At 43.3% G+C, this 26,689-nt stretch overlaps 6 protein-coding genes across 6 annotated transcripts; 5 read left to right on the forward strand and 1 right to left on the reverse strand.

The window, feature by feature from the left end:
* Positions 1–1,613: 1,613 nt before the first annotated feature.
* N7484_008121 (uncharacterized protein) lies at positions 1,614–2,711 on the forward strand (the record flags this gene model as incomplete). Its single annotated transcript, XM_057118508.1, has 4 exons — positions 1,614–1,668; positions 1,718–2,156; positions 2,229–2,473; positions 2,524–2,711. The coding sequence occupies 4 exons, from the start codon at positions 1,614–1,616 to the stop codon at positions 2,709–2,711; spliced, it is 927 nt and encodes a 308-aa protein (XP_056971543.1).
* Positions 2,712–7,332: 4,621 nt separating this feature from the next.
* N7484_008122 (uncharacterized protein) lies at positions 7,333–7,754 on the forward strand (the record flags this gene model as incomplete). The annotated part of the gene is made up of 2 exons (XM_057118509.1): positions 7,333–7,476; positions 7,530–7,754. 2 exons carry the CDS (start codon positions 7,333–7,335, stop codon positions 7,752–7,754), a joined length of 369 nt encoding a protein of 122 aa, XP_056971544.1.
* A 220-nt stretch (positions 7,755–7,974) lies between these two features.
* On the forward strand, positions 7,975–8,905 carry N7484_008123 (uncharacterized protein; the record flags this gene model as incomplete). The annotated part of the gene is made up of 6 exons (XM_057118510.1): positions 7,975–7,994; positions 8,054–8,164; positions 8,232–8,352; positions 8,564–8,670; positions 8,695–8,777; positions 8,829–8,905. The coding sequence occupies 6 exons, from the start codon at positions 7,975–7,977 to the stop codon at positions 8,903–8,905; spliced, it is 519 nt and encodes a 172-aa protein (XP_056971545.1).
* A 1,794-nt stretch (positions 8,906–10,699) lies between these two features.
* On the forward strand, positions 10,700–11,884 carry N7484_008124 (uncharacterized protein; the record flags this gene model as incomplete). The annotated part of the gene is made up of 2 exons (XM_057118511.1): positions 10,700–11,646; positions 11,719–11,884. The coding sequence occupies 2 exons, from the start codon at positions 10,700–10,702 to the stop codon at positions 11,882–11,884; spliced, it is 1,113 nt and encodes a 370-aa protein (XP_056971546.1).
* A 4,984-nt stretch (positions 11,885–16,868) lies between these two features.
* Positions 16,869–18,756, forward strand: N7484_008125 (uncharacterized protein; the record flags this gene model as incomplete). The annotated part of the gene is made up of 3 exons (XM_057118512.1): positions 16,869–17,262; positions 17,320–17,406; positions 17,459–18,756. 3 exons carry the CDS (start codon positions 16,869–16,871, stop codon positions 18,754–18,756), a joined length of 1,779 nt encoding a protein of 592 aa, XP_056971547.1.
* A 3,103-nt stretch (positions 18,757–21,859) lies between these two features.
* Positions 21,860–22,475, reverse strand: N7484_008126 (uncharacterized protein; the record flags this gene model as incomplete). The annotated part of the gene is made up of 3 exons (XM_057118513.1): positions 21,860–22,115; positions 22,221–22,332; positions 22,382–22,475. 3 exons carry the CDS (start codon positions 22,473–22,475, stop codon positions 21,860–21,862), a joined length of 462 nt encoding a protein of 153 aa, XP_056971548.1.
* Between the last annotated feature and the right edge of the window lie 4,214 nt (positions 22,476–26,689).

A 26,689-nucleotide genomic window follows, 5' to 3' on the forward strand; every position in this document is an offset into this window, starting at 1 on the left:
CATTAATAGTTCAAAAATTGGCTCTGTCAAACTAAATGCGGTCGCTGCGACTTTCAAATTAGCGGGGTGATAAGGGAGACTTGTGGCAAAATGATCATCTATTCAATACTGTTGTCATGGTGGCGCAAGATAGGATAGCAATGACACGCTTATAATTTTGAAAGAGATCTTGGCAGAAAGCAATCTTCATGCTCCGTTTCCACTGACAACCCCCAATTAATGAGCCTTCGCGAGGGTTGGTGTTGTTATGGGCCAAGACGCTGACTTCACGATTTTCCATTGAGAGTACAAAGTCGTAATATCATGAAAAGCCGATAGACCGACTCTTGATGATGTTTTGTTCCGACCATACTTCTTCTTCACTGACAATCACGATGAAGACCTCGGAATCCAAGTCGTAAAAAGCAATAGCCATCAGTGTGTGTAGGTTTCCAATTCCGACGATTGCAGTGCGGTGTATCTGGTTTGGAACAAGGCTTGTCTCGCATATTGCTACTTTTGGGACCGCTGGTCGTGAGCTTTAAAGGGAATAGAGATCAAATTAATTACTTGGCCTCTGACAAGTTTCAGACTTCTATCCTTTATTTTTTATTTTTATTTTATTTTTTTTCATATAAAGAATAAATTAACGACTGATGTGAATTTGCGGTAAAATCATTGACAGGTCAAAGAAATGAGTTTAGTTTATTACATCACCATGACGATATAGATGAATTTCACATCTCCCATATTTACACATATTTAGCCACTGGCCGAAAGTTACTCCTTATATGTATTCATAGGCATTAATTCCAAGAATATGGAAAGATTGAAATCTAGACTTCCGTCGTGCCTTGCTGGCGTCGCGTTACCTTGAGTCGCAGGCAGCGTCCAGGGAGTGAGCAGGCCCACCTCAAAAGAATATCGCCAAGGATCGCATTCAAGGTTTTGCAAACTATTTTACAAGTCTCCTGCACCCACACAAAATCTAAATACAGGATAAATTATTTGCGTCAGGAATTAGTTGCACACATAGTCGGCTCATCCAATTCGCCTCTCAAAGCTCCCAACTCAATGAACCAAAAAATGCCTTCTGATCTGCCCTTGAACTCTTTGAATTGCAGTATTGAGTAATAAGGAATTATACAAGGGAGGGAGTGCAAAAAGACGGTAGCGTGGTGTGTAGGAGAGATATCCTTTTGCTATTACTCTTGGTTATCCCGTGCTTTTGTGACTCTACCCAAAAGACTAGCCGAGCGAAGAGGTCATTTACTTCAGTCAATCCTGGATTTTGGTATCGCAATGTATGTATGTCAAAATTCATTTACCAAATTTAGCAGGAATTGAGGGAGCACAAAGCTAGTTCAGAAAGGTGAGCTTGTGCGAGGCCCACCTTTTGTCCCGATGTCACTCTTGCATTTCCAACAGGATTATGGCATGACAAACAAGATACTTCAGTCAGAAAGCTTTCAGCGCTGGCCGGTTTATCAACTTTAGTATGTAGACGTCATAGTGGCGACAGTGGTCGTTGTAGCCCAAAATATACTTATTAATAGAAAGCCATGAGCAGCCATCTTTGCCGGCAATTAGTCTGTCGCAATCTATGTTGAAAAACTTTCAGAATAATCATAAACATGCAGCAAGAAGTGGAAAAGCCATCCCGGGGGCCCCAATCCCAGTTCCAACAGGGTAAGTTGACCTCGCTGAACATTAGTTGTCCATACTCATGAATGGGTAGGCCACCAAATCCCCGTTGAGCATCACAAAAAGCCCGGCCTACAGGCTGATATGGAGGATCCAAAGCCCACATCAAGCAAAGTTCCAACTGAAGATGGCGGATACCAGACTTACAAAGCGGCCGGCAAGCTTTCAGGGAAGAAAGCAATCATCACTGGTGGCGATTCAGGAATTGGCCGAGCTGTCGCCATCCTTTTTGCCATGGAAGGAGCGTCTAGCCTTATCACGTACCTTCCAGTTGAGGAAAAGGATGCGCAAGAGACCAAGCGACAAGTTGAAGAAGCCGGACAGGCTTGTTATTGCTTGGCAGTTGACCTCCGCGATAGAAAAGCTTGCCAAAAGGTGGTTGAAAAAGCCGTTGAGACATTGGGCGGCATTGACATACTTGTTAATAATGCGGGGACCCAAACAATGATCGATGATATTAGTGACCTGGAAGAGTATGTTCCCCCTTTTATTTTCCTTTTTTTTTTTTCTCTAAATTTCAAGTTCTTGCTAATGCAATCCTATAGGTCTCAATGGGAAAGCACATTTGATACTAACATCCATCCTATCTTCTATTTATCAAAGTATGCATTGCCTCATCTGAAGAGCGGCTCAACGATAATCAACTGTGCTTCCGTCAATCCCTACATTGGTCGACCCGATTTGCTGGACTACACTTCAACGAAGGGGGCAATTGTTGCTTTCACCAGAGGATTATCCAACCAGCAGGTCAAGAATGGGATCCGGGTAAACTGTGTGTGCCCTGGGCCAAGTGAGTATATAGGGTTATCCAAGAATTATCTACATACTAATGGAATATAGTTTGGACTCCTCTGATCCCGGCCACCATGTCTACGTCCGCAAAAGAACAGTTCAGCGGCACACCAATGGGTCGTCCGGGACAACCTAGTGAAGTCGCAACTTGTTTCGTCTTCCTTGCAAGCCAAGACAGTAGCTTCATCTCCGGCCAATGTTTGCATCCAAACGGAGGAGTTGTGGTTAATGGTTAAACCTGGCTAAATGACCACAAATTCATCAAAAGAATAGTTAGGAATTTGTTAGCGCTTGAATCCAATTCATTATCACATAAATTTCTTTCATTGACCACATAAATTGATACTCTTCTAGAGTAGCATTAACCGAAATGGATAAATATTCATCAGGCATTAGCAGGACGATTACCAATAATCTCAGGGAATAAACTAACATAGGTTAATTAGATGATGTCCGTATACGTAATTAGGGCAGTGGAACAGCGACCGATGGGTGCTCGTCTACATGCATCTGTCTGTCCATTCTGCTATCTGTGGGGCACCCATCTTATGTGTGCGCTTACTAATATCAGGTGATCTAGCCAGCTTACATCATCTAATATGCTGACAGATGACAAAGGTCATGTATTCAAGCTAGGCTAATCCGGGTCTTCTCAGGAAACTATCAGACAAAGAAAATGGAGATAAAAATAAAAATGAGATTAAAACAATCCACCTAACAATAAATCATCAATCGGATGCTTATCAGAGTCTACTTGGGAAGATAAAGGCAACACTAAAGAGTTGTAATAAAGACTTTAAATGGAAAGAAGACCGCGTGCGAGCCCTCCGTGATCGATAGCAGCAGCAAGAGATTGCGGCCACACTGAACAAGGCTCGTTTCCTTACTATATAATATACAAAGATCTCAACTACATCTTTCTATCTAAGGTTCGCCGTCTCAATAATTATAAGCGTTTGATGTCGTGACGCTTTCTTCAATCTTCAGTTCGATGTACCGATTAGGCTATGCCATAACCCGTAAATGGGTAGTGTCACGGTGTGTATGCGTACAACCGTTCTGCCTGAGTTCTGCCTATAGATTAAGGTATATATATGCGAGAGCAGTGTAAAGCTTTGGCTTTACATACTAGTCTTTTGCTGATAGCGCAGCGGTTTAGCTTCTGAATGCTCCCAGAGGTCACGCCGTGACAGGTAGGCCAAGTCAACCCGCAACCCTCCCCATGCGGGTTGCGGGTTGGGTTACGGGTTACCCACGCTAGCCCATCTTTGCATAAAATTCTGACACTTTTCCTAAATTAGTTGGTAAAATTAATTATTTATATGATTAATTACTATTATTTACATATGTTTTAGTCCCGCGTATGAATTTTAGGTTATTCAATTAGGGTATATTTACTTTATACATTATTTACTTTAACGATTCATTAGTAAATATTCTATTTAAAAAAACTACTAAGCTAAACTAGTAATACTTAAAAAATACAAGTAAATACTACATAATTTATGCAGAGAGAGCTATTTCTATGTTTGTCCTGTCTGACGACCCATTAGGTAACCCGCAAACCCGCGTGCGGGTTAAACAGACTAACCCATTTCCCTACCCACAGGGAGGATAGGGCGGGTTCGGGTGCGGGTTCATGCGGGTCATGGCATAGCCTAGTACCGATAGACATCGCCAAAACCCACAAAGCCTAAAGCCCAACCTAACCTAACCCATAAATAGGTTAGGTTTTGGGCCCATTGGGGGCCCACTAGTCTACAAACAGTACAAACATTTACTAATTTTAGTGAAAAATCAAAATATATAGTCTTTTTATGCATTTTTCTATATTAGTCAGCAAATTGATGAGCGCCAAGACCACTTTTATGCAAAGTTAGGCTATGGGCCTGACTATAGGCCCATTTTCAGGTTTTGGCGATGTCTATGTACCGAAGCTTGCGCTTATCCAGGAAATATGAACGCGATGGAATTGAAAATACCTTATATTTCAGTCAGCCAAGGGACTACAAGCAGTGGTTGATACCTTCTGCTTACAGCACGATCAGCCTCGTTCTGCATTTGACACAGTAGAGTGGCGATAAATCGACTATATACAGTGAAGACTACAGCCTTTCTTCAAGTACACAACTCTTGTGTGTAACGAAGGACCTGGGGATTCACTTGGTCTTTGATTTCTAAAAGCCTTTCAATAACCTTGGAAATTCAACCCGCCAACTCGACGGAAGAAGGTGACTCAGAAGCTGCTGTTACTTTCCTCACGAGAAGCTACACAGGAGAAGCTATTAGAGTACTACAGCATGACAGGTAATATCAAAGGCGACTATTATGTAATCAGTACAATCATTTACTTACACTAGAAAACAAAGACAAGTTCTTCAAAATTCAGGACTAGAGTCTAAAGACCCTGAAAAGGACTACAAACTTATCTATTGTGAGAATATTGAGACTATTTTTACCGAAAACGAGAGGGAATACCAGCAAAGACACTACATTCAGACGGCAATTTACAATGACAATCATGACAAACGCTAATTGACTCTTTGAAAACTTGGAATCATCACTATCTTCTTAATAGAATGAGATTAAACAGAATGAGCTTACAAGCTACCTTAAAAATCAGGCGTGCTTCTTTCTTTTCACTGAACTATTGTAATCATTTTCTGTAGCAACCGTACGAGGCTCCCCTTGGGTCTTCTGGAAAGACCATAAATATAAGTTCCAGTTCCCCGTAAATACAAGGCTTACACGGGAAAATCATATTAATTCTGGTCACTGGAGCAGGTGTGGAGCATCTCTTTCACTCCGCTCGGGACATTTGCCATTATCGAAGATGGGTCTTTAACGCCAAAGATTATCTATGATATCATGCTATGGATGTGTACAACAAAAATTGATTCCCAAGAGCAGGATCCGCTGATGCTATATAAATACCTCGCACGCCACGATATATTCATGAGGAAAGAAGCGACCAATTCGCTGGATGATTCTTTTGATCCAATAAGCGAAACCAAGGAAGAAATGGAAGAGGTAGCATTTGAGGCAGATAACAACTGTAACAGTCCCTTCTAGTTTTGCGGTCCCCTATGACATCAAACTTTCTTCAAGAGGGTGAAGATACGGATCATTGTGAGGGTGAGGATGATGATAGTATTGCCCTTCCTCTGTCTAACACATAGGTACTTGTATCTGTTAGAAAGCATAAGTGCTCCAAGCAACTCGAGGACTATTTATAACTACGATTTTGATTGAATTTATTTCATAACGACACTGGATATAAGAGTTATGGATATGCTTTCTTCATGGTTTTATCGTCTCTCCCTGAAAAACTTTCAGCTGTAACAAAGAATTATGAACGAAGATAAAGAAAACATCTTTGAATATGTATAATATACGTATTTCAAGCAAATCAAAATTTTATCTATCTGTCTTTGTCTTCTGGTTCTTGAACCTCTTGAAGGTCGATAAATAAGCTACTCACCCACCCGTGGGACGGGCCGGGTGGAGAGTCCGGAAGGGGACTTGCGGGTCACTGCCAAGTCAAGGTGCAACGCCTCTTGGGGAGGATTAGCCACTTCATATCAATGAAACTTTATGTGATGTTACAACCGAGCGAAAATGCCAGATAGGCTATGAGTAGTACTAAGTTATATCCACATGCAACACAGAGCTTTCCTTATTGCATTCAGTACCAGAATTCTAGCCGTGTATAGCCTTCGCATAGCGCATATACAGCAATGGAAGGGTCGTAATCAATCTAAAGTAATTAGCTAGAATAATCTAGTGTCCTGAAGGAACTCTTTGAGAACTTGGTCGCTATTTCTCCGTGTGCAATTCAGACCAAAGAATCATCTGCTGCCGCGAGAAGTATTCCTATCGGTAATATTGAGTTAGCGGTGATGACATAGAGAGTCCTTCGACGGACCGCTTTGCCTCCTACTTCTACATCCTGTTCCGCCGTGACGCTATTTTCCAAGAATAACTGATGCTCAGCCAGTAGCGTATTCTCATCGACCATTTAATTATGGCGTGGTGGATGATCGACATTAGGATGACAATGAACAAAAAAGGTATGTACCGTCAGGAGGCCTGGAATCAAATCGCTGCAGTGACGTTTCAAGGACCGGTTAGGGTGGCACCCAAAAGCAAAATCGCCACTAGTGCACACTACGAGCACTTCTGTTAGCGTCTGGGTTTCCATTTGGCACAGACTAATTTTCTTGTCATCTAAGGGCCCGTAAGTGGTATTAAAATTCTAAGACATTCAAAATCTATGTTTTTCATTGGTACCCCTAATGGTGGTATAGAAAGTTTTTCCCGCAGAATATATCAAATTTATTAGTTTTATTCCTATAGACTAAGCATGTAAATATAAAGAATAGGTAATTGGTTGTGTTTTAAAAAATAGCACGTATGAGCTCGGGTGTAACCTAAGGACCCGGAATTGGAATAGGAATACATACCATGATGTAACCGATACATTACTTATCGTACTTTTGTCGTAGGTCGACCCATCGAGTCGAACGAATCAATACATCCTATCTGCGCGATTCAAATGCAGTCTTTCTAGCTTTCAAACCCGAGTTGGGGTAAGCTACCCACTGCCACTTAGAAGGACTTCGGCAACTACACGCGCATGTATCTAGTGATTAGTATAACATTTAGTAGCTATCTAACTTTAGGTATCATCCCTCTAGGTAGCCTATGAGCCTTTTATTCTGAAGCAGGTAATGAATAAGCGCATTTAATAGTCCATTATCCATCTATTAGATAATCAGGCCTCGTCTGCCTAAGAAGGCCGAGAAATTCATCTTCTTTCGAATTACGAACGTGTAAGAGTTCAAGAAGGGATTACCAATGATGGCAGATTTCATTACTACAGCTCATACAGCCCTGAAGAATCGTAACGATATCTTCAAAAAGAAAGCCGATGGTATCCTCAGTGGTATCATTCACTTAGTATCGATTAATATTGCCTTCTCGGCCAATGGTCTAGCTAAGGTAAGCTATGAATTGGAACAGCCAAAAGAGACAAACTTGCATATTTTTAAGAGCTTGGCGCGGAAAAGTTCAATAACGATATCTTTAACGGTGGTCAGTTTAAAGATATGACTGCCCCATCGGAGGGCCAGCTAGCTGAAGACCATCAAGGCCTTAATGCTTCGGAAGATTGGGTTCCTGAGTTTAAGCCCAGCAGTGGTGGCATCGACGGTGTTCTCACTGTGGCTGGTGACAGTCTCGAGAGTATTGATAAAATGATCCAGAAGACATTTGATTAGGTATTCAATTCCGGAAATGACAAGTAGAGTATTGAAAAGCTCTATAGCAGGGACGGCAAAGTCTACGAAAATCACCAGGAACAGTCTGTTTTGCTAAGCTCCTCCGAAAATAGGCGCAACTACTAACATCTATGGTCACAGCTTCGGGTGGGTAGATGGTATCAGCCAACCTATTATTAAAGGATTGGACGATACTTCGGAGGCATAGAATGACAGAGGAATGAATCCGATAGTCCCCGGGTAAGTAATTATCGTCTCTTGCTACATGGTCCATAAGGTATAATTCTATGATGTCTCAGAGTTATCTTTGCCGGACACGAGGGCGATGAAAGCAAGCACCCCGAGTGGGCCAAAGACGGTAGCGTTATGGTCTTTCGTATCTATGAGCAGCTGGTCCCCGAATTCTACCAGTAAGTAGCCCTAATGTAATATCATCATCTATAGACTTTTTTAAGTGAACTAACTTTCCGTATCTAGCTGGTGTGCTCGAAATTGTCCCATTGCTGCGGAAGAGGCGAAGAAGGCTATAGAACAGGGGAAAGAGATTAAGTGGTCTGAAAAGGCGATGGATCAAATGGGTCTTTTTTCCTCGCGACTGGTGGGAAGGTGGCCTAATGGTTAGTATACTCATGCACGAATCATTTCCTACTCCTAGGCCAATACTCAAAATATTGATTAATCGCGACGCGTTAGGTGCCCCAATAGAACTTCATCCCTAGGGGGACCCCAACTAGAAGAAAAATTTCCAAGCGAAAGATCTAAAGACATCAAATAATACTAACGCCTTCAACTATGAGCCCAGTGACTAGAGGAAGTGTCCATATGCATCCCATATACGCAAGACTGGCCCTCGGGATGACTATCCCGATTATACCAAGCACTTAATGATGCGCCGAGGAATCCCTTATAGGCCATGGTGTGATGGCCCTGAATAGGCAAGTGGCTCTACACAGCATGAGCGTGGCCTGCTGTTTGTGAGTTATCAGAGTAGCATTGAGAATAGGTTCGTCACGCAGCAAAAACGTAAGTGCTTCGCGTAAATCTTGAGAATGTTGTATTTCTGACGCTCTGCAGGGTGGGCCAATGCTTCCGATGGCCTAACGGACAAGGCAAAGCACAATGGAGGAGTCGGCCAGGGGATTGACCTCTGATAGGTCAAGTCCACCCAAGCCAGAACGGGAAGAATGCAGGTGGTAAGATCAATGCCAAATATCAACAGGCTCCACAAATTCCCTTCCCTGACCCGGACCTTGAGAATCCTGCTCCCCAGGTATACGATAATGCTATTGAGCTGGACAGAGTGATTGTTCCACATGGTGGGGAATACTTCTTTACTCCCTCAATTTCGGCGCTGAAGGATTACCTGCCTAACACATAGGTTGGCTTGGATCACATCATATTCAGTATGGGAGATGATAAGGGGGTCGGGGCTTAGTGGAATACCTAGTAATTTCGAGAGCTGGCTGTCTTTATATCTCAAGCTTGTATGAAGCTGATATATCAGATTTTTTTTTTTTTTTTTGGCGCTCTAAAATTATGATCAAGAATTACTTAAAGCGCAAGATAAGATAGTTGTCGATTTGACCCATCAGAAACTGTAAGCGCAACATACACTCGTTCTCGCGGCTCACTCAAGACCCCAGCGACGCTTCCTCTCAAGGTTGTACTTAAAACGCGCTATATCACGTCTATAGTGGTGCTTCTCAGGTTGAACACCACCATCGTACTGCTCGTCCATTCGGTACTGAACGTCTCTCGGTCATTTGGGGTGTTGCGCCTTTGGACATGGACACACAGTCTCGTCACCATGAAATTCTCACTGATGATGTGCCTCTCGACGATGTTCTCATGTCTGGAAAATGATCACACAGGATCATTTGGGAGCATGATTCATAATAGTGTAATGGCTCGATAATTCCGGACCCAGATACCCTGACAATGATTGTGTTCGCGGGCTCATGGTGACACTAGGTCAATACCAAAACCCGAACCTAACACGGGCACTTTCGTGCTAGATAATCAACTTCTGACGGTCGATATCATCAGCGCAGAGCGCTGGGAAATACCAGAGGAGACTCGCCTGAGGTGAGGGGAAGAGAAGAAGCACACCAGTGATGGTGAGCAGAAAGAACAGAGCGAAACAGGAAGCAACTGTATTGTGATATTGGGAGAAGAGATGAAAGGAAAACAAGAAGAAGCAAGAGACAAGCACTGATCTAGGCAACCAGAGAGCATCACATGACCTCTCAACAGATATTGCACTATGCAACTCTGCCACACAAAACGGTGTATTTTCGGGCGTAAAGGGACCAAATGTAATTTGCGGGTTCCAGTTGCGCCATCAGAACTTGGAGCTGTCTTGGCTTCGCATCCCGAAATAGATTATGCGGCTGTGGTGGGGGCCAACCCTTCAAGAACCTGCCGAGGGCTCAAGCGGCATGATGACCTCGTGTTGCACAGCCCCAGGTCTTCACGTCAGCCCTAGCCATCCCGTACCAAGCCCTGCCCCGAAATCCCGCCAATCTCGAAGATTATCCTCACGAATATCATTGTCAGCCCACATGGTCTTGTCATTATGAGCTATTCACAGCCATCGGTTCATTCTGGCCCAATCAAAATGCTCTGTACAAAGTTGGGTCCAATTTAGGGAAATGAACGTCAAAGCTTCTCAAGCCTCTTGGCACTGCCTAGACTTATGTTCATATTAAGCTCGAAAGGATCAACCTGATTTGGTTACAGTACATGGGGCCATTTCTTTAGTATCAGTGATATTTTGCTTTATAAAGCTGATCCCTCTCTACAGGATAAGACATGACTATCATTCCATTTCAATCTAGTACATCAGTCAAAGAGACATATTCGGCCTTTTCCAACTCCACGTTATCAATTTCCTTCAGGCAACTCTTTCCTTTCTGAGTTTAAAGTTTATTATAGAAGGACCAAAGATGCGTTCCAGTGCGTTTTCTACTGTCCTTCTCTCCTTAGGAGTGACTGCACTGCCTCAAGCCTTGCACGTTTTGGAAAAATCCATTTCGGTCGGAGTCCAAAAGCCATTTTCATTTCCGCTCGCAAACGGGTTTCCCAACATCTCTCTAGGCTCGGATGCTCTAATAGAAATACAGAAGCAAGCACACGGCACACTACCCAATGGACCTCTGCCCGCTGAAATTTCAGACAATTCCGCTACTGTATGGCAACTGATCGCCTTCAATGAGCTTTTCGAAGTTGCATACTTTAGCAATCTCATTGAAAACATCACAGACGGTGTTTCTGGATATGAACTTGCCAGTCCCGGTGCTCTGAATGTCATCTCTACTGCATTAGAAGCAGTCAGAGCACAGGAAGAGCTACATGCGCTCGGAGCAAATGGTATCCTCCAAGCGGCTGGACATGATCCAATCAACCCATGCGAATATGTATTTCCCGTGGAAAACCTCGATTCGGCTATCAATTTTGCATCCGTCTTTACCGACATTGTTCTTGGAACTCTTCAAGAGGCTTTGAAAATCTTGGGAGCTAATGGTGATGAGGTGGACTTCCTTGGCTTGGTTGGCTCGGTCATTGGTCAAGAAGGTGAACAAAATGGCTTTTACCGAGCCTTCGACAAGTCCGCCATGCCACCGTCGACTCAGCCATTACTCACCGCTTCATCAAGCCCTTTTTTGCTATCTTCGCTACATCAAATGGTTATCGTGCCTGGATCCTGCCCTAATAGTCTACCCATTCCCGTCTTTGGGGCGTTGAATGTCGACACAAGGTATCCTAAAGCACAGACACAGGATATGAAGTTCAGTTTCTATACGAATGAGACAAATTTAAAAACCGAGGACTTGAGCCTGGTATATATCAACCAACTGAATGTACCAGTGGTGGAAGAGCTTTCCAATGTGCGGTAAGTTTGTTGACCCATGTCGCACGAGATTCTTTCTCTATAATGAAATTCGACTGATGATTAGATTAACAGAATTCATGAAAACCAAGTTCACTTCACTGCACATTTCCCATACCAGAAAAATCAGATGGATGGATTGACCATTGCCGCCGTCACCAATAGTGTCGGACCATTCTCAGATGCTAGCGACGTTGCTGCTGTAACTTTGTACGGGCCCGGTATTATTGAAGTTGCTTAGCATACTGCCTCCTATCGAGTGGTGTATTGAGCAGCAAAGTTCGTGACGAGCTTGAAATACCATGCGACCTTACGGTGTTTGGTCAATGGTTATCATAGGTTGAGATCATGATTCGTTATGTGAACATGTATTAATTCAAAGACATGGAAGTGATATATCTGACTAGACATCGCCAAAACCCACAAAGCCCAAAGCCCAACCCAACCCAACCCACAAATGGGTTGGGTTTTAGGCCCGTTGCTCGGCCCATTGTTGGGGGCCCATTGGGGGCCCACTAGTTTACTAATAGTACAAACATTTACTAATTTTAGTAAAAAATCAAAATATACAGTCTTTTTGTGCATTTTCTATATTAGTCAGCAGATTTATGAGCGCCAAGACCAGTTTCATGCAAAGTTGGGCTTTGGGCCTGACTCTAGGCCCATTTTCAGGTTTTGGCGATGTCTACGTACACATAATCCAGGCGGTTAAGTACGCAGCCAATGGGGGTTCGAGTCAATATGTGTCTATCTGATTATTCTCCTATCTCTGTGCGCGCACCTTAACGTATTTCACAAGCGAGCGGAACACCCGGTCGGCCGGAACACCCCATCAACTTTTAATAATTTAAGCTAGAATATTTCAGCCGAAAAAACATGGAATTCAGTATCTAAGCTATTTAATTAAATTTGGATAATGCGTTCTCTTATGACCCTGAATATTACACTCTAAGCACCTTAGTGGAGCTCGTCGTCGTGGTTCTTGTGCCTCTACTTGACCGGTTGGCTGGTTGATTAGAGGTTGAAATTAAGCATTTCTATTATTTTAAGCTAATTAATTAAGCTTAGCGATAGAAAGGCCTTCTGGAGCTGCTATCTAGAGCTTAGAACGTGCTTTTTTTCGCTTAATTTTCTCGTGCCTAGCCTATAATAGCTTATTTTCTTAAGCGAGGAAAGCGGTTGATTGCATTATGATTTAGCATGCTTTAAGAACTTAATCTATAGCTAAATTCAACGAGCTTAGTGGGCCCTTAGAGCGCTCTTTTAAGAGCTTTTTGATTAAATTAGCTTACTTTTGAAGTTACTTATAATTTAATGGTATCTTTAGCTCCTATATACTACTTTAGCTTCCTCGAGATACTAGTGGTGTAGTGTTACGCGGTGCTAACTGGTCACAGTGAGTATCGCTTGTATGGTCCGTGATACGTACGTTGAGGCTCGTCCTTAAGTCTTAATCGTAACCGTACCGTTGCCGAAAGGCCTTACACGGGCTCGGGTCTATAGAGTAGACTCTTGTTGGTCTGCGCTAGGTAGTGCGCCTAGTTAAGCTATGCTTAGAATCTATGTCAAGTGATAAGAGACTAAGTATACCTCTCCTAGTAGGGTGGGTTGTCTTTAAATACGAAATAAGTGTGAAGCTAGAACTGTAGGTTCTAAGTAATAATGTGTAATTAAACGCGAAGAACTAAATATATCTGTGGTAATGACCGTCTTTATATATCTAATCCGTCGCATTACTTGATGAGTCTAGGACTCATCGCTCGATCTATTCTGGTCTTATCGCTTGATGAGCTGTACTCATCGCCCGATAAGTTAGCACGTGATCCTTTCCTAGGATCCTTATTTTCCTGGGATCCTAAGCTCCGTAGGATCCTTTGTATTATAGGATATTTATGGTTATTAGTAATTATAGTCTATCGTAGGGTGTTATTAGTCCTAGGATACCTCGTGTCCTAAGAATTCCCCTTTTAGTTCTAAACTATGGCTTATTATAGGGCATTCTTAATTATAGGGCGGAACCTATTATAGGATCTTTCCTGTTATCGATAACTATGGTGTATTATAGGATACTCCTTATCCTACGATCTTGCTTATTGTGCGATTGTCTATTTCCTAGGGTAGTACTAAACTGTAATGACCTTTGGTTATTATGTATTATGTATCTTGTTATGAAGAGGCTATGGTTCTTCGAACCGTGCCTTATATATGACCTATATATTATCCCGTTTATCTAGGATAATTGGGTATAAGTGCCCCGCGGGTGGTGCGGCCCCCTATAGGTCTATAATATTACCCCCTCCTTTCCTAGGTCTTTGTCCCTAAAGACTCTTATGTCTTATAACCGCCTACTCCCCTCTTTTGGTAAGTGTTGGTTCTTGTTTCCTTTTCTATCCTTTAGCTATGACCCTGTCGCTATGCCTTTGTCTAAGTCCTTTATCTAGAAGAATTAACTAAGTGATCGTTTTTCTGTAGAAGGCTTCTAAGCTATTATTTCGTGCGATTATTGCGTTCGCCTTAAATAAGTGTGTATCTATATTGAAGATTTGGATTATTATGGTAGTTACGTAATAGGTAGTGGTGGTGTTAAGTGCACTATGTCCCGTCCTACTTACTTTAATATTAAATAGCGCTAATTAGTTAAGTTATAGGGGGAGATCGCCGAAAAGCGTCGCCTTATACTTACCGCTAGTTAGGAAGCTATGGCTACTGCTATGCGTTTAGAGCGTTAGGAAGCTTTGCTTTAGTCCTACGCTAGGGATTTTATCGCTTATGATTTTAAAGAGATTACTAAGTTAGAGGAGCTCAAGCGTCGCGAAAAAGAAGAGTTAGATTATCTTAAGAAGGAGTGTATTAAGGCCGATCGATTAAAAGATTATAGAAAGAAGATTACTCTAATCGCTAATAAGTATTCTAGCCTTTCTTTCGTTAAGGACGTGTATATCCTCGCGGCTATATTAGAGGATTCTAGTTAGACGTAGATAATTATATCTAACCCCTTACTTTTAGTAGACTAGTTAAGCGTCGATTTCGACGCTTTCTTAGCTACTATCCCCTAGGGGTCTTTTTCGCCCTATAGTAATATTATTAAACTAGCTAGTGGTAGCCCCTTAGGTTCTTAATAGGTTCCTATATATTTTCTAAGGTAGGGTACCCCTACTATTTAACTAAAAGTTATTACTAATTATTATACTATCTATCTACTAGGATTTCTTCTACTTTATATTCTTCTTTATTAGCGTCTTTAATTTCTATATTAGTAGCGGTTTCTATATTATCTAGCGCTTTCTCTAATAATGATATATGAAATACTAGATAAATTCTATTTATGCTTTATGGTAGCTTTAGCTTATAATTCACTAGTCTAGTTTTCTCTTTAATTATAAATAGTCCTAGTCGTTTATGGTCTAGCTTATCGCTAGGTTATTTAGTTTTTATATTCTAATAGAGGAGGTATACTTTCTCCCCCCTTTATAGCTCTAGGCCCTTTTAGTGAGTCCTATTATAGTATTTCTTTATATATAGGTTAAAAGAACTTAATATCTCGTGATATTTAGAGGTATAGCTACTTGATTCCTATGGCTAAAATTCGTGATGTTTCTACTACTATATAGTTACTAATTAGGTCGCCGATGATCGTAGGATTATATCTATAATTAGCGAAGAATGGTGATTCTTTCGTTATCGCATATATTACGTTATTATACGCGAATTACGCGATTAATAATAATTCTAACTAGTTATCTTACTAGTAGTTAACGTAATGTCGTAGATATTACTCTATTATCTAGTTTATTCGCTTTATCTATCCATTAGTTTATGGATAGTAGGTGGTAGAGAGTCTATACTTAATGCCGATTTAATCCACGAATAAACGCTATATGTTAGAGGTAAATAACTTATCTTAATTAGACGTGATCTTTTTAGGTGATCCATGATTAGCGAAGATATTCCTTACTAAGATCGTGGCTATCTATTTTATGTTGATCTTTTCTATAGTTAGTACAAGTCGCATTTACCAGAAGGCCGCCGTTTCCGGCAACCCCCTACGTTGGGTTTAGCGCCCGTCCCGTGCCGGCTAGATCCGGTTTAGCGACACCCAGATTAGGTATGGTGTGTGACGCTATGCCCCAACGGGAACTGCCGCCCGTCCCCGCCTTCGCCGGCCTTCATGGAATATATAATCTCGCCGGTGCGTCGCTCAATAACCTTTCCTGCCTACGTCCGAATCCTCCTCGTCCAGTCTGGCAACCTGCACTCGGACGCCACTGCTCCGGACCCCTGCCCCCTCGGAGATGACCGTCCCAAAAGGGGCTCTCCGGCCCCCTTCTCTCCCCACTTATGCCGCACCTGAAGGACGCTTGTTTGCACCAACTTGGTAGTGTGAGTCGCTAATCTCTGTTTTTAGAGGGTGAGAGAGACCTTGTGGCGTACTTCAGCCAGTCTGAATCGCGCGCCGTCCATTTGTCAATGGCGCTGTCGCCTGCGCACGCTCCGTTGCAACACGCCCAAGGCGTTCATCAAAAATCTGCGCAGGGCCCCATGTCTCATTTCCAAGCGGAGTAAGATGACGTGTCGATGTGTCTATACCTGATCAGTCAAACTTGAGAGCCAATGGCAGAATTGCCTCATGTATGCTATGCCTATCCGACAGCCCCCGCTGGAGCCAGGTGTCATTTTCGAGGCGAGGTGATGACCTGTCGACGAGGGTGCGGTGCCTGCACTTGCTCAGCTGCAGCGAGATGTCCAATGGCGGAAATGCCTCATGTAGCATTACCATGCACTCTGTCTGCATGCAGCCCGCTAGACAGGCTTGTCTGATATGGCCATTGGCAGCCAGCTCATCGGAACTTCTGAACGCCCAGACATTTCCATAAAACTTGCTACGAAAAGATATGGTTGGTTAAAACTGATTTTTTCACGCCCATGACATAAACAACTAGGATGATCCGGCTCGGGTTGTGATGACTATTCCTATGCGATGCGCATTGTGTTGCTACTCTTGATGTTTCACTGGTCAACCTCGATTCGCCGGGAAACCAAATTAGTGATGCCAATGTCACAGGAAATGGGATTGGTTTGTTGCCTAGCGTCAGCCTCGGACCTGGATTACCATGGTGTATGAAACTCTCGCGTAGAGTGATTTCGGATCATTTATAAGTCACCTGCGCCCCTTTCCATTTCGCTGTCCAGCACATTTCATTTGAAATTTGGTGATTCCGGCCGCCATGCATGTTAGCCTTGATAAAATTAATTTCTACTCTCATCCCCCTGCAAAAATCTCCTCGCGTGCCTTCCCTGATTCCTGCTGGAGGTCCTATAATGCCTCGGTGGCTCCGCAAACGCTTCCGCATGTCCTCCCGCCGAGTCCAAATTCTCATGGAACATACTTCAACTCCGCATCTGGTCCTAGCGCCGGTGTATCTCGAGAGATCCAAGTTAATGTGAGGGAAAATTTGGATGCAAGTGCAGGCAGTGAATTCGATATCGAGATAGAGAGAGCTATGGCGCTAAGTAGCCAAGCCACGCATGAGACAGACTTGAATATGCACCTCGACTCAGAACTCCGAAATGAATGTCATACCGATGCGCCTCAAAGTGACTGTGCATCTTTGAGTACTGGTACGTTGGACCCATTGCCGAGCTGCGGCGATCGAACCGAACTAATTTATCTATTAGATTATCTCGAAAAATACCCCTCAGGAGAACCTCGGGGTGGTTTAAATACGCATTTGATCCGAGCAGAACCGCAATTGCATCATCCAAGTAGGGACATCTGTTATCTTATTTTTCAATTCAATCACCTAACTTATACTAGGCCCACCTGTTACCCCGGCTGATTTGCTAAGTTGGAATCAAGACAGCATTTCATCGTCAGGGACTTGTGACCAGACTGATAACAGCCCTGCTCCGCCCGAAGTCAGCTTGAGCTGCCCGCGTGTCTTGCCATCACCTCCGCCAGATTTGCCGTCACGACCTAGCATTGGCACCATTATGCAAGACGGATCCGCAGTAGACGATGCCAGCTTTGGGCCCGAAAGCCATGGAGATCGGGTGAGGGCCCCGGAGGATAGGGTAACAACAATACAAAGTGCCGAGGTCGATGAACCCTCGATCAGCCAGACTATTTCGGATAAGGATACCAGAGGCAGATCTACTGAGAGCCAAACCTCTGTCTTCTCACGTCTCGGACTTCAAACTCGCGAAGCTAAACAATCACTAAGTACGCTGGCAAGCAAGCCTTGCCTTCGTCCGCGACGAGTAGCAAAATATCCCCGGCCAGGTGAATTTCCTTCTGTTTCCGTTATTATTCCAGCTCGTCGAAACGATGAATTAGTGGCAAGGACCAGGAAGCACCCTCCAACCAGAGCCCGAAGTTGTAGCCACTCAGGCGACAGCGAAACTGACAGCAGCAACCTTGACAATGATCTAGAAAAGCAGACGTTGATGAGTTCAACAGCTTCAGGTGGATCGAATCTCAAGGCAAGGGGCCGCCCACGGAGAAGACCAAAGAGGGCACAGGGAAAATCCTTATCCCCGAGAAAAGATAGCGTCGGGAAAAGCACCAGTCAGTCTCAACCGGCCCCAGGGGGTGGTTTGGCTGTCACCTTGGATAAATCTCAAGAGATTTTCGGCCGTGGAGTTCTTCGTATCCAAGCCCACGGTCCTCGACATGTCTATTTCATGACGTTCCTGCCAGAGATTTCTCATAGTCCTTCTACGTCATCACCGTCTGAGATACCTCCTGAGCACCCTTCGCGCCCTGAAGAGTTCTTGAATAGCGCAATTCCGCGACAGATAGGACGCAGCAAACGGCATCAAAGAGATGTAACTTCAGCTTGTGAGGATGAAGCCGGATGTTCAACCAAGCCGCCACGACTGCCACCACACTCATCATTTCGTGAAGATCGCAGCAAAACTCAACAACCCAGAAGGCGCTTTCCATGGTCCCCTGAAGAGGTCGATTACCTGCGGCAACTAAGAAGTACCGAGCAACGACCATGGTCAGAGGTGTTGAGGTTATTTTCGAGCCAATACCCGGGAAGAAGCCCCGGCGCAATCCAAGTCTACTGGAGTACTACCATCAGAAATAATAGAGTGAGACGGTACATTTAGTCGTCGACTGAACCAAAGCGCACGTTTTTGTCTGATTTACCCTCTGATCAATCAGCAGCGACGGACGAGGCTGCTCTTCCTGGCGTTTTATGAAAATAAGTGTGATATCCACGAATGGGAATACTGCATTTAAATGTACCAGCACGGTAAAGAAACGTAATCATTCCCATCGTAACTATAAGACCTAGCAATAAATTCAAACTCATGATCGTTTCTATAAGTTGGAAGATCTAACCATTTCGATGTGAGTTAACACTCTCTATTATCCGCTTTCATTCGACAATACGTAGCGTCCTGGTTATCTACAAGCAAGAAAGGGTATGACAGTATGACAGGGGAGTAGTTCCAAGAGCTGGTCACAACTAAAGATCTAGTTCTCTACGCTGAGCGTTGACATTAACACCTTGACCCAACAGCATCTACACCACCTTCCCATAGCCTAAAAATGATGCGGCCTATAGTGCATTGCTATATAGTCCACCTTAGGCGTTGACGTCGGCACCTTGATTCAACAACATCTACACTACCTTTTCATGGCCTTTAAGTGATCCGGCCTGGAGTGCATTGCCATATTCCCCACCTTAGGTTTTGACATTAGTGTCTTGATCTAATAGCATTTGAACTATCTTCTCGTAACCTTTAGGCGATGCGGCCTAGAGTGCATTGTCAAAGCGTCTAACTTGGGCGTTAATGTCAGCACCTTGATCTAATAGGATCTATACTACCTTTACATGGCCTCTGTTTGCTGCGGCCTATTAGTTTGTTTCGGACTAGGGTGGTCGATAGGGAACTGCGCTCCAGGCTGCTTCTTGTGGAGCGATTTCAAGCACTGGACTCTCAATGAATGAATGAAATATCTATCCGCAAAGACATATTCAATGGCGCCTTGTAAGGGTAGGCATAATGTTTAGCACGTGACATCCAGGGATAAACGACACGCGAAGGCCCCGCCGGTCCTTTGTACAACCAGGGAACGCTTCTCCATTAATTCATCTCTCCCCCACAACAGCATTTCGCATCTGGGGTAAGAAGACTCCTCAGGATGTGACTATCTCTCTGGGAACAGGAGAAGCCTCCAAGGCCTCTAAGAACTCATTCCTTGCAACGGCTCTGGACGTCATTTATGGATTTTCTCGATGGTCATACTAGATATGGGGATATAAGGAACGGGTTAGATGACCAACGAATACAAGACTTCTTCCGTTCAAATACCGAGCTTCCTTTTCCAATTCGATTGGATGACGTGTCAAGTATTCAACTACAGCGGGAGCAAATATATCTCCGTTCCCAGGATCAGCTCATCGAAGTAGCAACAGCGCTACTAGTTTCGAACTTCTACTTCCAACTTGACTGTCCAATCACATATGATGGCGGCTTGTATCTATACAAGGGCTCTATCAGATGCCGAGGAGTCTTCCAAAACACATTCGGCGCTCTGGCAAAGCTTCACCAATCAAAGATGGAGTTTGTTAAGAGCACCGAGAACCTGGCTTCCTTGGAGCTACAACCATGCCAATTTTGCTGTCTCTATGAAAGACATGTTTCTTTTCATGTTCGCCATCTCACAGAAGTGGTAACAATATCTTTGCGGGTAGCGGAAGGACTTGAGCGGAAGATAAGTGGCTTTCCACAAAGTATGCAGTGGTTTGAAGCTCAACAAGGCCTTGGATCCCCCTTCGCTGGGGACAGTGGACAGCAAGTCCGGGACTGCTCTTTCTGCTCAAGACGGCACAAAAGGAAGTTTCGTGAATCTACTATTTCCATTAGCACAAAGCGCGTTAGGCAATGACAGAAGAAAAGACATGTAGGAGTCACCTGACGGCCTCTGGATGTCTGCGCTTCTCCCCCTTTTTACAGTCTGCTCTTTCTTCCACGGCCTCGCCGCTGATAAGACATACCTATCATATCATTCATATATGTTTCATACCCATTGTAAAGGACTCCTTCTTGATACCGTTTATACGAGACTGCATACCGGTTGTGACACCAGATTCCAATAGCCAGGGAGTAGCGCTTGGCCGTTGAACCCTGCTTATAAACTTAACCTGGTCTACCACTGAAGACTCCTCGCTGTGGCTCTTTCTAGACTCGTACCTCACCGCGTGTGCGGTCAACGTGTGTGCCCCTCTTCATTATGCAACTTGTTCTCCCATTCTATGCGTACATAGCCATACCTTTCTCGATAGGCTATCATCAGAGGATGCACCACGCGCTCAAGCCACGTTATGCACTGACCTCTCGCTCATTGCTTCAAGTCCAATCATCTGATAAGGCTATTCTCACCCCTGTTGGCCCTCGGGTACATATAGGGCCTCTCCCCCTCCGCTCGCATATTTCTTTTTACTTTTCTCACGCAGTCTCTGGTTGTACATCGGTCTTCACTTTTCATTATGGAAAACCACACTAATCCTATTATTGTACCTGATGACGATGCACCGACAAGTGCTGTTCGGTCATGTCGAGGAGCTCGGCTTGACACCGATCTTGAGAGAGTGATGCTTGGACTCTTGGACCCGACCGATACCAGACCTTCACGTAAACGCAAGCGAACTGAACCAAGAAGTCAATCTATTTTGGTATCGCTTCCGATAAGGCTGTCTTCTTCCTGTACTTTGACTAATGATGAAGCAGGGTGACACTTTTAAGAAGTTCCAAAGTACAGTTAATCACGAATTCCAGGCCTTGCAGGACGAAAATAAAATCCTGAAAGACGAACTTCGGTTGGTGAGGGAGCAGCACCATAAGATACAAGAGGAGCTCTCCCAAGAAAAGGAAAAACTCGTTTTGGACTGCAAGGTCTGCTTCATGCAGCCGGACGAGTGGAAAGTTTTATTATGTGGGCATTTGGTTTGCGAGTCATGTACAAATCGCCTTCAACGCAAGGTGTGCCCTCTCTGCAATACTTCCTTCAAGGGATATGTTAAGTGTTACCCCTTTGCTTGAAGAAATATCCTATGCTTCCAAAGTTTAGGTCTTACTCAAGTTACGACAATGAAAGCGGATTCTTTCAGAATTTGAAGCTTCAAGTTTTCATTTGAACAATCATGTAACTAGTTTGAAGCGAGTATCTATTTCAGCTCAACCCATCTTCTATCCTATGGCCTCAACCCGTGAACGAAAATAGCGTCTTCAGCTCATCGAAGGTCCCGAAGGCGGGTAGTTCACTGTAGTCTTCAAGTACAAAGGTCACTTCCCATGTCTTTGGAGAATTTGAACCATTCTGTATCCTAAAGCGCTTTAGAATCGCGATTTTTAGTTCCTTGCACTCGTTAATTGGCTGGAATCCATTGTTGTAACGGACGTAAACCTTTTGACTCATAGCCAGGGCGAGGTATGTGGCGTTTCCCTCATCACTTTCCCTAAAGCAATCAAATTGCAACCGGTTTAACATTGCATGATATAACCCCTGCCCTCGCGACCAATTGAGCGTCATCTCTGCTGAAATCTCCATCATGACTACATACACCATCTCAATGGGGAAAAATTCGACAGATTTCCGGAACATCCTCTGGCAGGCGTGTAGTAAATGTTTGTTGAGTGGTTTAACATGGAATGTGATTCGGTTGACCTCAAACTCTGCTTACTAGTCAGTATACCCAAACATTGGAACAAGGGACCAACTCACCGTTGTGGCAGTCGAGATAAGGACTAGGGTCTAGTGAATATATCATCTGCTCCCCGTACACGCGTGCTGATTCGCACATCTCAACCCGATTCATTATACTTCGCGATGGAAGTAATTGTTGAAAGGGAGTGGGTTCAATAATTTCACAGAGGGATTGGGATGTTTATAGGCCCTGAGAATAGGTATCAAGCTGAGTTTCTTCATTTAGAAATCATTTAAAGTAGGTGTATTGATATGGCTCTCACTAAATTGGCTCGTTCCACTAGCGGTAGGACTCATACACAGGATATCGTTTAACTATGTCGCCAGTAAGCTTTTCATTGATAGTCATAGGGGACAGTAGTTCCACTTGATGAGACGAATCATAATTTAAACTACTAAGGCAGTATGTAACAGCGTCCCATCATAGAAAGCAAGATATATTGTTTCTAGATAGCTGGGTAGCTCATCAAGTATTTCATCATCTTCAACATCTACCACAAGCCCAATTAGATATCCTGGCTAGCCAAAAGGTTCAGTTGAGTGACTAAACAAAAGTTTTAAGTTTCTTGATTGCTAGCTGCTTAGTGACATATATCATTTGAGAAAGCCGATTTTGCAATTTCTTTACTACAGATTAGGGCATGGCCGGCAATCCTCCACTGTCCATTTGACTCTCGTCATCCGTCCGAAGATCAATTCTATTGGCTAGTATTTGAAAGATCAATTAATTCACACTTTAGGATTTTTCCTGCTGTATAGAAATCGCGGCATAGGTCTGAACTTGATATTGAAACGATATGATAAAGAATAACACAAACTAATACAAAGATAACACAAACTAACACAAAGAAATGATTCGGCTAGGGCTCTCTACACGAAGCAACTGCCAAAGATAAGCCCATCTGTACTATTTCTGGGGCCAGAGTAATAATCTATCCCTCGTTTCCGCGAGGTCATAGTAGAACCAGTTTTGCTACCTAAGTAAAAGGTAGATTGGGGTTTTGAATTGAAACTTGAAGCATTGTTGGTTTTCAATTGACCCCCCCCCCCCCCCCCCCCCTCCATCTCTTTCCCCATAACTAAGACATCCTAGTAAGGGTTGGAACAAAATCTTTGTTCGAATTGTTCAATTAGATCATTGTAAAAGATTTGAGGCTGGTGCCGATCTTCTTTCCAAATTTGGAAGCCAGCCCAAAATGTGTGGATTTGAGTAGTTTTTTCGCGGGTTGTTAGATGACGAGACAGCTGTAGATCATCTTGAATTTTTGGTGCTGATGCCCAGCAAGCATGCTGGGGCATTTCAAAATCGAACGGGCCTTTGTCGGTAATGATAAAAGTGAAAGATATCACTAAGGTCGCCTTTTGTTCTTTCGATATGTCGAGAGAATAGATGCATTGTGTAGCGAATGATGACGGAGTGTAACCAAATTCTTCTTTGCATTGTCGTCTGGCAGTATGGAGCAAGCTATAATCATGATCTATGTCATGACTTCTATGCAGAACTCCTCGGGTTTTGGCATTGTATCGATAGATAGATTCTTGTATATTTTTTTCATTTTCCCTGACAAACATATAGCCTGCAAGGTATTTCATACTTTGCGGCTGGGGGAGCTCAGGAAGTTGAATATGCTTTACGCACTTGTTGATGTTGATTGTGGAAATCTTTGATGGGTATTTTCGGGCTGGGTGGCGTATAATGGTGTCGACTGTATCCATGATTGCACGGTATGAAACGATTCGCTTTCTTTATTCAATATATAAGAAGAAAAGGCGATATGTAGGACTCCTTGTCTCTTCTAGATATTTTGGATGGAACGTCCTGTTTTATATGTCTCAGTCTTGATTAATTAGGAAAGATATCTTTGATGATGCTGTGAAGCCATATCAATTGTGTTAAGCCATACTGGTTGAATTATATGGAGTGATATACCTGGAATAGTGCACTAAGTGCGCCTGTGATGGTATTGGTAATGTAATCACCAGAGAGCTTATCTAATCCGCTACCCTAATATCACGGATTAACCTTTCTCCATCATGCCTACTCTTTTGAGTAGGCCCTGTATTGATATTGATATCCAGTATTGATATCCAGGTTGTTCTCATGCGCTTGTGCGCTGGTTCTCAGGTCCTCATGCGGGCCTTGTGTAGACATGTCGTAACAAATCGGATGGCTAATACGAAAGACATAGGCGGAGAATTCTGGCTTATCCTTCTCCTAGTATTATAAGTCTAAAGTGTTCAACTAAACTTCTAACAGATCTCTATTACATAAGAGGCCCAGCGCCTGGCTTTATACCCACCGTGTTAATAAGCCGTCACAAATTTATTGTAACAATTGAATGACTTATTTTGATATGTTATAACATGAAAACCCGGCATTCCGAGCTTTGTCTAACACCCGCCAGATATATTTTGAAAAGCATCGACGACTCATATCTCGCTATTGAATCAATAGTACTAGGGGGTCAAGTAGAGCTAGCAAGCTTTATTTTGGCGGTGGAGGAGGGGCGCCCGGCTTTTTGACACCTGTGGTCTCGTATGCGCCACGCCTATAAGTGTTAGCTTGGTAGGAATCGTCTGTATAGGGAACATACCTAGTATTTGACATGTTTGCTTTGAACTGAATAGCAAAATGAATATGAAATTTTCCGGTGGAGATCCAAAGGGTCCGGGTATCTCTATATATGGTGGATTTTGATGACCTAATCTGTAGGCCTCTCTGAAAAAGGATAATAATTCCTGGCGAGATGTTACATGATTTCAGCGCAATTTTTCATGTATACTTTACCTTGTACTGAACGCGGGTCCAAAATTAGCTCCAACAACTGATGAATGGTTCATGCATGGTTTTAAGGGCAAATTTTCTTTTTGAAATTGGAAAAAAACTCGATTAGGTCATGAAGAATTGTAATAAGTGGCGAGATCTATCTCCAGCTTTATATCAATGAGAACGGATCACGAAGGTGTAATATTATGGCAGAATATAGCAGCGCCCCTCCCCACTCAAGTCGATATAGGTACATTCTAGATAAATGGGTAACTCATGAAGTTTTCCGTCATTTGCCACCAACTCAATCAAGTATCCAGGCCAGCCAAAGGCTTCATTTGCATGACTGAACAAAAGCTCAAGTTTCTTAATCGCTAGGTGCTCTGTAACGCACATCATTCCGTCTGCTGCCTCTTTTGAGAAAGCTGATTTAGCCATTTGTTTGCTATAGATTGACACATGGTCGACGATCGTCCGCATAGATTCTGTCACAAGGCCAGAGCATATCATCCCTAACTGTGAGCCTTGTCTTAAAGCTTTGAGAAACATGATTTCGCTTTCCTCGTGTTGGGACTTTCCTATCGCCATGATTGCTTGACGGTAGACACCATGATCCTTTATGTGGCTCGTCAGCCAATTCACCACTGTTGTTTGATTTGATTCGATCGCCGCTATCAGAACATCAACCCCAATGAAGGTAGATTTTATAAAGCAGTCGCTTTCGCCCCGCAAGATTCCGTGATGCACCCCGAAACGAACATATGAATCGATTAAGGTAATGATAAGTCTCATGGACTCTTTGTATGCTTTATCGTGTTCTTTTTCTTGCAGGATAATTCCTAGCATTTGAAGATCAGCCTCGCTAAGAAGGAATTCCGGTTGTCCAAAGGGTAATTCATTGGAACGATCCATTGATCGATAGACTAGTTGGTGGAAATTTGCATGATTTAGCAACGAGAATTTGGGGTCTTATATAGTTCATGCTTAAATTGCTGTAGCGATCTAGCCTAGCGTCAAGATGCGTTAATATGATGTGACCTAATGGAGAATAACGACGTAGGAAGGCTGCCTTGAAATGATCTTAAGAGCTAAGTAGTATTCCCATGGCTATCTCCGTATGTTACAGTGGAGAATAAGCTTACAGATATATCATACATGATTGAGTACGAACAACTAGCCTGTAATATTTCCTCCGGTTTTCCAAAGTCCTCTATAGCGTGAAGAGCCGACTTTTCGCTATCATTGAAAGCGCAATCTGACATACTAAAGACTTCCGATTCAAGAGCATTCTTGATTGCTGTCATCGAGAAGTAATTCTTGCCTTGATTGAGTAGCATTTGCTCTGTTAGTAGACCCGAAATTAGAAGATTAATGTTCATAAGTACGTGAACGAAATATATGCCAATGGCTTGTTTCGGCTCCGCAAGTTTAATTGGGCTGAACCGTTATAGGGACTCGGCGCGTACTTCATTTTGAATCTCCGATATGCCAGAACCCACGTAAAACACTTATCGATGTCAGGTTGGAAAGCTTTGGCTGAACTCCAGACTATGTCAGCG

This window comes from Penicillium longicatenatum, assembly GCF_028827895.1.
Source record: "Penicillium longicatenatum strain IBT 33135 chromosome Unknown contig_4_segment0_segment0, whole genome shotgun sequence".
Taxonomy (NCBI): domain Eukaryota; kingdom Fungi; phylum Ascomycota; class Eurotiomycetes; order Eurotiales; family Aspergillaceae; genus Penicillium; species Penicillium longicatenatum.